The sequence below is a fragment of the Leptodactylus fuscus genome, chromosome 2 (genome assembly GCF_031893055.1).
Source record: "Leptodactylus fuscus isolate aLepFus1 chromosome 2, aLepFus1.hap2, whole genome shotgun sequence".
Classification (NCBI taxonomy): domain Eukaryota; kingdom Metazoa; phylum Chordata; class Amphibia; order Anura; family Leptodactylidae; genus Leptodactylus; species Leptodactylus fuscus.
Window position 1 is genome coordinate 39,838,367 of NC_134266.1, and position 12,203 is coordinate 39,850,569.

At 42.6% G+C, this 12,203-nt stretch overlaps 1 protein-coding gene across 1 annotated transcript in view; it reads right to left on the reverse strand.

Moving 5' to 3' along the window:
- WWC3 (WWC family member 3) overlaps positions 1-12,203 on the reverse strand; it is a 117,015-nt gene that overhangs the window by 39,195 nt on the left and 65,617 nt on the right. Inside the window, exon 6 of the mRNA XM_075263648.1 lies at positions 6,692-6,821. Within this exon, the coding sequence (XP_075119749.1) occupies positions 6,692-6,821 (130 nt within the window). The remainder of the gene's footprint in view (positions 1-6,691; positions 6,822-12,203) is intronic.

Below are 12,203 nucleotides of genomic sequence, written 5' to 3' on the forward strand. Positions count from 1 at the left end.
GCCCATATACATATCTGGAAGCTGACACAGATTTAGGTTTTTTTTACCTGTCTCCTGAAATATATTCAAGTTATAGTTATATAATGGACATGGACATAAAGTCCAGACTTGCAGCTTTCATTTGAGGGTATCCACATTAAAATTCGATGAAAGGTTTAGGAGTTTCATCTTTTTAACGTGTGCCACCCTGTTTATAAAGGGACCTGTAATTGGACAATTGACTCTCTGGCTGTTTCATGGGCAGGTTTGGGCAATTCCTTCATTATGCCATTCTCAATTAAGCAGCAAAGATTACTCCGCACAGAGAACTAAATGATCCTGAAGTCTTCTTTTCTTTTTAGTTGCAATGACTACTAATATATTTTTCTATCTTCTATCCTGTGCTTGTATGTGTTCATTCTTGTTATATATTACTGTATTATCCATGCTGCTGTAACACACTGAATTTGCCCATGGTGGGACTATTAAAGGATTATCTTATCTTATGACTATCTTATCTAAAGGGTCTGGAATTAATCTGAGATGTGGTGCTTGCATTTTGAAGATTTTGCTGTGAAGAAAACATGCGGTCAAAGAAGCTCTCAAACATGCCATCCTTAAAGAGGACCTTTCATCAGATCGGGCACATGCAGTTTTATATACTGCTGGAAAGCTAACAGTGCGCTGAATTCGGCTTTCCCGATCTGTGCAAAGCGATATCGGTCCCAGTACTGTAGGGCTTTACAGTCAGAAGGGCGTTTCTGACACTTAGCCAGGGAAGCACCTTCTGCCCAGCGGCGCCTATCGCGCTGTACAGTGTGAGCAGGGAGGAACGCCCCCTCCCTCTGCTCACACAGCTCGTCCATAGACTTGTATTATCAGGAGCGGGAGGGGGAGTTCCTCCCCGCTCCACAGTACAGCGTGATAGGCGCCGCTGGGCAGAAGGGCGTCCCTGGCTAAGTGTCAGAAATGCCCTTCTGACTGTAAAGCCCTACGGTACCGGGACCGAGAGCGCTTTACACCGGGCACAGATCGGGAAAGCCGATAGTGTGCTGAATTCAGCGCACTGTCAGCTTTCCAGCAGTATATAAAACTGCATGTGCCCGATCTGATGAAAGGTCCTCTTTAAGCTGTAAAAACAAACAAAACCCATCTGAGAAATTGCTCCAATATTAGGCGTGGCAAAATCTACAGTTTGGTACATCCTGAGCAAGAAAGCCCTGGTGAATTCATCAAAGCAAAAAAAGACCTGGACGCCCCCGGAAGAAAACAGTGGTGGATGATTGCAGAATAATTTCCATGGTGAAGAGAAATCCCTTCACAACAGCCAACCAAGAGAACAACACTCTCCAAGATATAGGCGTATCAATATACAAATCTACCATAAAGAGAAGATGGCATGAAAGTAAATACAGAGTGTTCACTGCGCAGTGCGAACCACTCATAAGCCTAAAGAATAAAAAGCCTAGATTAGATTTGCTAAAAATGTTTTGGAAGAACATTCTTTGGACAGATGAAACCAAGATCAACTTCTACCAGAATGATGGAAAGATAAAAGTATGGTGAAGGCGTGGTACAACTCATGATCCAAAGCATACCACATCAACTGTAAACATGGCGGAGGCAATGTCATGGCTTGGGCATACATGGCTGCCAGTGGCACTGGGTCACTAGTGTTTTTATTGATGATATGATACAGGACAGAAGAATCCAGATGAACTCTGAGGTATTCAGAGACATACTGTGTGCTCAAATCCAGCCAAACTGATACATAATACAGATGGACAATGACCCAAAACCTAAAGCCAAAGCAACCCAGGAGTTTATTAAAGCAAAGAAGTGGAATATTCTTCAATGGCCAAGTCAGTCACCTGATCTCAACCCAATTGTGCAGCAATTCACTTGTTAAACACTAAACTTCAGACAGAAAGGCCACAAACAGCAACTGAAATCCGCGGGAGTAGGCCTGGCCAAGCACTAACAAGGAGGAAACCCAGTGGTATCTGGTGATGTCCATGAACTCAAGACTTCAGGCAGTCATTGCCAACAAAGGGTGAACTACCACGTAATAGAAATTAACATTTTATTTACAATTATTTAATTTGTCCAATTTCTTTTGAGCCCCTGAAATGAAGGGATTGGATTTATCTACAGGCTTTAGTTCCTCACATTTTTCTGCAATCATTTTGTACAACCCCCTGAATTAAAGCTGAAAGTCTGAACTTCAACTTCATCTGAATTGTTTTGTTCAAAACGTATTGTGGTAAAGTACAGAACCAAAATTAGAAAAATGTTGTCTCTGTCCAAATATTTATGGACCTAACTGTATAAGGAAACTGTATTTCCGTAGGTATAATTGACATCCTGCAATTTCCAAAACCGCTTTTTGGAAATAGCAGCGTGTCCACTGCGCGTATTTTTTTCACATTGTGTGGATGGGATTCTCATCCACTTTGCAGTGACTGTAAATCGTCATGTAAATTGTTTTTTTTTTTGCGGGGCGCACGTTTATGTCACATGAGGCCGTGACTGTCATGGTTTTGGAAACTGCAGCATGTACATTATACCTATGGAAATGTTGGCAGAGGAGCCAATCAGATTGATATATAGTTTTGTGGGAAAAGATTCGGTATAACCTTCCATTTATCTATTGAAATCTCTATCTGTTGAAAAGTCAAGGTGGCAAAGACACAGAAAGCCAGAAAAAAAATCTATAAGGGTAAATTCACACGGAGTAACGTGCAGCGTGATGTGGCACGTATACGGCATGTGAGAGTTTGCGCGCCGTAAAAGCTCCCATTGCTTTCAATGGGATCCTGGATCGTATACGCCGTGTTATTTTGCGGCCGCAAAATCACAGCCGCAAAATAACGCGGCATATACGATCCTAACTCCCACTGAAATGAATGGGAGCTTTTACGGCACGCAAAGTCTCACATGCCGTATACGTGCCACATCACGCGGCACGTTACTCCGTCTGAACTTACCCTTAGCTATATCTATCAGGAATTTATCATCCTTTATATCTGCAGAAAGTCTGGCGAAAATTGTCATTTTACTAAATTCTCTCCAAAGTGTATATCTATAAAGAATTGATCACACAGGATAGAGAACAAAGATAGATAAATATACCAAACTGTTTTACTTAAGACAAAAGAGTTTGGCCTGCATCTTATTTCCAAAAAGTGTCACACAAAAACCTTGAGAACTATAACAGGTACAAGGTATGGATCAGTCGAAGTACCGTATTACTCGATTTGTGTCGCTGAATCTGACTACGCTAAACTCCAACACAAAGTATCCAGCGTCATGTTAAACACAATGCCCCACATTTACTCCTGCGGGTACAACTAGACACTTGGGAAAATGTTGTGTATCCTTGGCAAACTTCAGCGCCACTCTGTGTATCTAGCATAAGCTAAAGGCCGGATTCAAGCAAGTTTTTTTTTGGTCAGGAAAACTGAGGGGGCACCGCCATCCAGTTGCGCACTCCACTACGGATCAGACCCAATGAATGGGCCTACTCGGGAGGATGGAGTGTGTTCAGGCGGATTCGTGAGGCGCATCTGCCTGAAGAATGAGCACGTTAATACTTTTTTCTGGGAGCCGGAACAAATGGCTCCCGGAAAAAAAGAACTGACCGGCTCCCGTTGATTTAAATGGGAGCCGTCTTTTTGGTCAGGATTTTGAGGCGAACTACGTGTGAAGCCAAAGCTTTTCAACTTGCAAGACATGTGCTTGTGACTTCTCAAAAAAGGGAGTGGTGTTTTAAAGCCTCAAAAATCCACCAAAATTATGTGAGAAAATTCTGCCTCAAAGTCAGCCAATTTATAGATTGTATAAATTTAGACTAGACAGTCTAAAGATATGCCAAATTTATAATCCAGGATCAGCCACAGAGATAAATCTGGTGCATTTGCAGACTGTCTATCTATTAGTAAATTTGGTCCAAAGCGGCAGATTTACTAATAATGGAGCATCGTAACTATGCCATGCAGTTTTGGGAATCAGCAAAGATGTCGGACATCAGAGAGTTGAAAATAAGCAGGAAAGTTAATACATGGTATGGAAGGTGTTACATACAGTCCAATGAAAAAGTTTGGGCACCCCTATTAATCTTAATCATTTTTAGTTCTAAATATTTTGGTGTTTGCAACAGCCATTTCAGTTTGATATATCTAATAACTGATGGACACAGTAATATTTCAGGATTGAAATGAGGTTTATTGTACTAACAGAAAATGTGCAATATGCATTAAACGAAAATTTGCCCGGTGCAAAAGTATGGGCACCTCAGCAGAAAAGTGATATTAATATTTAGTAGATCCTCCTTTTGCAAAGATAACAGCCTCTAGTCGCTTCCTGTAGCTTTTAATCAGTCCCTGGATCCCGGATAAAGGTATTTTGGACCATTCCTCTTTACAAAACAATTCAAGTTCAGTTAAGTTTGATGGTCACCGAGCATGGACTGCCCGCTCTCAAATGATCTGAAAACAAAGATTGTTCAACATAGTTGTTCAGGGGAAGGATACAAAACGTTGTCTCAGAGATTTAACCTGTCAGTTTCCACTGTGAGGACCATAGTAAGGAAATGGAAGACCACAGGGACAGTTCTTGTTAAGCCCAGAAGTGGCAGGCCAAGAAAAATATCAGAAAGGCAGAGAAGAAGAATGGTGAGAACAGCCAAGGACAATCCACAGACCACCTCCAAAGAGCTGCAGCATCATCTTGCTGCAGATGGTGTCACTGTGCATCGGTCAACAATACAGTGCACTTTGCATAAGGAAAAGCTGTATGGGACAGTGATGAGAAAGAAGCCGTTTCTGCAAGCACACCACAAACAGTCACCTGAGGTATGCAAAAGCACATATGGACAAGCCAGCTTCATTTTGGAAGAAGGTCCTGTGGACTGATGAAACAAAGATTGAGTTGTTTGGTCATACAAAAAGGCATTATGCATGGCGTCCAAAAAAACAGCATTCCAAGAAAAACATTTGCTACCCACTGTAAAATTTGGTGGCGGTTCCATCATGCTTTGGGGCTGTGTGGCCAATGCCGGCACCGGGAATCTTGTTAAAGTTGAGGGTTGCATGGATTCCACTCAGTATCAGCAGATTCTTGAGAATAATGTTCAAGAAACAGTGACGAAGTTGAAGTTACGCCAGGGATGGATATTTCAGCAAGACAATGATCCAAAACACTGCTCCAAATCGACTCAGGCATTAATGCAGAGGAACAATTACAATGTTCTGGAATGGCCATCCCAGTCCCCAAACCTGATTATCATTGAACATCTGTGGGATGATTTGAAGCGGGCTGTCCATGCTCGGCGACCATCAAACTTAACTGAACTTGAATTGTTTTGTAAAGAGGAATGGTCCAAAATACCTTTATCCAGGATCCAGGAACTGATTAAAAGCTACAGGAAGCGACTAGAGGCTGTTATCTTTACCAAAGGAGGATCTACTAAATATTAATGTCACTTTTCTGTTGAGGTACCCATACTTTTGCAACGGTCAAATTTTGGTTTAATGCATATTGCACATTTTCTGTTAGTACAATAAACCTCATTTCAATCCTGAAATATTACTGTGTCCATCAGTTATTAGATATATCAAACTGAAATGGCTGTTGCAAACACCAAAATATTTAGAACTAAAAATGATTAAGATTAATAGGGGTGCCCAAACTTTTTCATAGGACTGTAAGTGGGAAGGCTATCAAAACTAAATTTACTTAGTCTCGAGCAGAGAAGGCTGAGGGGGCTATGATATCCTTATATAAATATGTCCGGACTGTAACATTATAGAATATGTTCTGTAGGATTTAGTAATGGGGTAAAGTGTAGCAAGCTTCTAAAATGGACCAGGTATATTCCTTATAAACTACAACATACAGGAAAACTGGTATTAATGTAGAAGGATGCCGGCAGGGGTCTGGAAGGAATTTTTCCACTTATGGCAAATTGGATCTGTGCCACTAACAGTGAGGATTTTGCCTTCCCCCTCGAGAACCTTGGATAAGTATAAAATGGCTGAATGTGAAGGACCTGGGTCTTTTATCAATCCAATAACTATGGAACTAAAGGTTAAAATCTGCTACATTTACCACACAAGGGCGGGTTCACACCTGCGCTCCGCTTTAAGGTTTCCGTCTTCTGCCTGAGAAACCGGACAGGAGACGGAAATTGGCAGTCACTTTTCAAACCCATTCATTTGAATGGGTTTGCAAGGTGAGTGTTTTGTGGCCTCCACGGCTAATACGCTTTTTTTTTTTAACCGGACACAAAGTCGGACATGCAGAACTTTGTGTCCAGTTAAAAATAAAAACTGTTTTGCTGCAGAGACCACAAAACGCTCACAGGCGCTCACGGACGGACACTGTCTGCCGGGTTTCCGTCTCCTGTCGGTTCTGAATGTAAGTAGGACATTTTAAAGTTGTAACACATAAGACATTGAAAAATAACCAGGACATGAGGTCTATAGACACCAAAGTATAATCTTTTTTTCTCAACACAATTGGTAAAGTGAGACGCTTTCCATGTAGGTTTCCTCCACTACATACTCATGTGGTTTTATATTCCTGCAGATCTGCGGTGCGCCATGTTACAGATTGCCCTTTACATAACCATGGACTATTTATGTCATTATACTGTACCTTAACTTTGCCACTGTCTGGATCTAGAGTAAAATCTTTAGTTCTACATCCATACCTGCATGAGATCACGACGTTCCTTCTCTCCCAAACAGATTGCTTGCCGTATTGTTCGCAGTTCACTCATTATTGCTTGCGCCTCATCTAGCTTATAGTTTGTATGAGCGCTTGACATCTTGCGATCAATCCTTCAAAAATAAAGACAAAGAAAAATAAAGGACCTTCAATATTGCTCAACAGGGACATTTTCTTCATAGGATTGTGTTTATAGCTCCTTTACATCAACATAGCTTATAATAATGCAGAGCTGCTAATATCAATAGTAAAGACGTATTTAAAGGGGTTGCTCCTTCTGAGTAACTTCTCATATAAAAGGCACTCCATAAGTCAGGCCAGGCAGATATATACACTGTCTACCAATAAGTATTTGGACGCCTGTGGTAGAATAGAAAAACAACATTTATTCCTATCCAATAGTTGGTAGACCCCAGCAGATGCTTCCTAACGGATGGTGTTGATCGACACAATACTCCCAGATGCCTGGTGATACTCCTGATGTATGTGAGCCATCGGTTGGGTGCGGTTTCTCAGACCAGCACCCGTCGGTCTCTATCTCCCAGTTTCGGGGGTCTGCCGACTCGGGGCACATTCCGACAATCACCGTTCACCTTCCACCTAATCACATAGGCCACTGTCAATTTTGGGTAATTCAGTTCACTTGCTATGTCCCTTAAGGATGGACCATTTCTGTGGTACCCCACAATTACCCCTTCCTCGAAATCAGACAACTCTTCACTTCGTGGCATCTTGCATGCGACTAATGCCAATGCTGTTTCCTACACAATATTTAATGGTGGAAGGTGTGACGCTGCAGATATCTTCATTTGCATGGGTGTCCAAATACTTATTGGTAGACAGTGTATGTTGCCCTTTGTTGGAGGAGTCCTGGAAGTGATGATATGGCCCCCCCTAGAGTCCAAACCTCAACATCATCTAGTCCGTCTAGGATTGCATGAAGAGACAGAAGGATTTTAACAAGAAGATCTGTGACTGGTTCTCCAAGATGTTTGTAACAACCTCCCTGCCGAGGTCCTTTAACTGTCTACAAGTGTCCCTGGAGGAACTGATGATTTGTTCAGGCAAAGGCTGGTCTCGACCAATATTGATGGGATTTACATTTTTCTTTGGATCATGAACTTTGTATTTTGCTAATTGGGAAAAATAAACTATTAATGATTCTATGTTTGAAAGCATTTTTTCTTGTAGATATTTTCCACATTTGTCTATAAATTTTACAAAGCACAGTACATGAGCAGGAGAAGACGTACTGTATCGGAGACAATGCTGATATTCGCATTCAGGCTTCCTTTCTGATGGATCCCAGACAGATCTGTTGTGGTCTGCTATTGCAGACAGAGCAGTGGGGGAAGGAAGCCAGCTGTTTTAGTGCCAGACATAGGTTGGTGAGAAGGAGGGGGGAAATGGCTGACCTCTTGGGACTCACATATGGGAATTCTTTATACATTTTTGTCAGTTTGATTGCAATGTGAGACAACATAGGATCAAAGTAAAGTCGGATATCAAATTGGTGAGTCTTCCTTTTTTGTGTATTTTCTTCCAGTGTTTCTTACTGGAATTTTTTTTCTCATTTTTCAGTAACAATAATGGTACCTAATAATGTAAAGACAAATAAGCCAAATCCTCCACTTCCATGTAGGCCGCTCTTCCTGACAGTTTTCCACCATGACTAAGGGTAAGGTCACACGGGGTATTTTGGTCAGGATTTGGAGGCCGTATCCGCCTCAATATCCTGACCAAAAAGACGGCTCCCATTGAAATCAATGGGAGTTGGTCAGTTCTTTTTCCAGTTTGTTCCAGCTCCCAGAAAAAAAGAAGTGACATGCTCATTCTTTCAGGTGGATTCACCTTGCGACATCCGCCTAAAGACACTTCCTCCTGACGCTAGGTTCACACCTGCGTTTGGGCCTGCATTCTGTGGTTTCCGTCTTCTGCATGCAAGAAGACGGAAACCACAGACAGGGTCCGGCCGTGAGCGTTTTATGCTCTCCGCCGCGAAACCGTTTTTTTAAAACCGGACACAGAGTACTGCATGTCCGACTCTGTGTCCGGATTAAAAAAAACAGTTTCGCGGCGGAGAGCATAAAACACTCACCGCCGCTCACGGCCGGACAGCTTTCTCACCCATTCCAATGAATGGGTGAGAAAGAGTCCTGCAGGTTTCCGTATCCTGCCTCTGTTTTATGCAGGAAACGGAAACCTGCAAAACAGAGACCGGGCGCAGATGTGAACGAGCCCTGACTAAGCCCATTCATTTGGGCCTAATCCGGAGCGTAGTGCATGACTGGATGTCAGTGCACCGCAACAGCATCCAGTCGAAGCTACCCGTATTTTGGTGAGGCGACCTCTGCCTCACGTTCCAGACCAAAAAACCCCGTGTGAACTTACCCTAATACTAGAACAAGTCACCCCATCATAATGCCCATAGGTGCTAATGGTGCACTACAATGGTCTTATCCTGTTCTTTCAACCATTTATTTATTCTTAATACCTTTGTGATATAAATATTAAGAAAAATGTATAAGATTTGGACCAGAAAAGCAAACTAGTACGTGCCATACATGGGATGTTTCGATTATAATGCCTCCATGCTTTTTCAATAAAATTGCAACAATTCCCACAGGACAGGTGAAGAAGCTCTCTTCTATCTATCGCTCCAGATACCATGTGGATTTATGGCTCTAATGTTTCCTAGCTGGTCTTTCTCTCATCTGTAAGGCTACGTGCATTTCTGAGCAATAACCTCACTTCGAGTAAAACAGAGAAAGAGAAAAAAAATCACCTTTCCCAGCCTAAAGCACATAGTGGCCATAAAACAATATCTACTTTTTACAACCTCATTCATTAATGTCAAGTCGGAGGATATGCCGAATAAATTAACCCCGTGAGTAAGCTGCCCTTGGAATGGTTTAATCCTCGGAGTCCTATTTTTAAAATCCCATCTTGAAGAAATAGCTGCCAGCAGCATTAGACACCTCCCATGTAAAGCCATAGATTACCTACCAGAAGAATGGAAAGTTTTGTTGTGAATCTGGCCTTTTACATCATCACGGCTGGCAGAAGGCCTCCAGCTAACCACAGCTTTCTTCCTGCTACCCTTCTATCAACAGCAGGTACTGTTGAGAGGCCAGGGCTTTTTTTTTTTTTTTTTTTTTTATAAACAGGACCTGTCCCATTACCATTAACAATGGCCTTTTTGTTTCTAAGTCACTTCTGTGTGTTTTACTGTTATCTCAGGGCACCGGCCATATCTGGTGTTTTCTCGTGGGCTCGTGTCTTGTGCTACATACATATAATCTATGGCTTCTCTACGAGTTCCTTAACAATGCCACCCTGTTCTTAAAGTATGCTAAGATTTTCTAAACTAAACACTAGCCCAGATGGAAATTCCCTACACTGCCAGAGCTGTAATGTCCTCTCAGCTATGCGTTCAGTAGGAAGGAATTACATGTTTGGGTCCTTGTGGAATACTGGCTAAGAGGACTCATCCTGGGAGGAGGGAGAACTGAGTCAGCATTGCAACAAATAAAAAAAAGCTGCAAAGAGCAGGTTGGACAGAATTGTAAAGCAAGGTAGCCACTCGTGGCAAATGCTAGCAATCCTATTTGGTAGGTATTCTTGAGGGGTAATTTTGCATCTAAATGTGAAATAAGAGAAGAAGAATAAGAGAAGACGTGTTAGTAATGGGAAATGGTTTTATTTTATTTATTTTTTTGCTGTCATCTTATGTAGTGAAATAATCTGGTGCTTGGAAAGAGAGAAAAAGTTCCATAGTAAATGTTAAAATAGGTCCCCTGCTGACTGTGCTCGTGACACCCTTACTAGAGATGAGCGAACAGTAAAATGTTCGAAGTTCGATATTCGTTTCGAGTAGCCCCTCAATATTCGACTACTCGAATCGAATATCGAACCCTATTATAGTCTATGGGGGAAAATGTTTGTTTCAGGGGTAGGCAACGTTCGATCAAATTATACTTACCAAGTCCACGAGTGAGGGTCGGGCTGGATCCTCCGAGCAGTCTCCTCCTTGCAGCTTCCCCGCGGCGTCTTCCGGCTCTTCATTCACTCTGCCAGGCATCGGGCCTGGGCAGAGCCGAATGCACATGCCCACACTACAAGCGGACATGCGCAGTCGGCACTGAGAAGAACCAGCATTGATTGGCTGACTGTATAGCATTCGGCCAATCAATGCTGGTTCTGCATCGAACTTTTACATTCGAATAGCGAGTGGTACTCGATCGAGTACAAGTATTTTGAATACCGTAGTATTCGATCGAACACCTACTCGATCAAGTACTACTCTCTCATCTCTAACACTTACCATTCCTTAGGGTAACAGCACACCACCGAGTTTCAGGCTGAGGCCCCATGTTACGGAAACGCAGCTTTTTTTGTTGCGTTTTTTTGAGCCAAAGCGAAGAATGGCTACTAAAGAAATGAGAAATATATAGGATGTTCTAATGCTTCTACCTTCTACTCAATCCACTTCTCGCTTTGGCTCAAGTAACGCAGCAAAATCTGCAACAAAAAAAGCTGCGTTTCCGCAATGTGGGGGCCTCAACCTCACTCGTGAAACTTGGTCCATGTGTTAGCCAGATTTACCAGCTTGAACTTCATGCCTGGAGCGAGACTCCTAGTAGTATATTTATCTATGATGGTAGGACTCCCCGCGTCCCAGTGACTGTCGTGTACCAATTACAGTACAGGACAGTAGGTCGATGGGACTCCTAGCATCATAGATAACTATACTGTTAGGGATCACGCTCCAGGCATGAAGTTGAAGCCGGTAAATCTGGCTAACACACGGACCGAATTTCACGAGTGAAACCCATTCGTGTGCTGCTACCCTAAGGGGGCATTCACACAGAGTAACGCCTGGCGTGTATCACAGCCGTACACGCCGGCGTTACGGCAGACTGCCGAACACTTCCCATTCACTTCAATGGGAGCGCTCGTAACAGCGGCATTTACGAGCGCTCCTATTGAAGTGAATGGGAAGTGTTCGGCAGTCTGCCGTAACGCCGGCGTGTACGGCTGTGATACACGCCCGGCGTTACTCCGTGTGAATGCCCCTTTAGGATAAGTACTCATTATTACATCAGTGGGGTTCCAACTTTTGAGACCCCCTCCCCTGATTAGCTATTTAAGGGGCCACGGAGTCATACAGGTATCTATAAACTGTTCATATTCAGAATGTTGTTCTGGGTATTGCATTTGTAAGTATGAAAAAAACTGAATTTGTGTCCTATTTTCCTTTCCACAATACTGTGGTTCTTTCCTTACGCACTCCTTTAATGGTGTTATAAGGTCCGTGGAAAAATAATCACTACAAAAGTGACCAACACCCATTATAATATGACAAGTGTTCAAGCTGGGTTAGGTTCTCTCTGATGGGCCCCCTCGGTATTGTGGATCCCAACCACACTACCGCATGTAAAAGCTGACAGTATGTTTATGTACTGAAATTGTTCTAAAAACCAATAGATAGATAA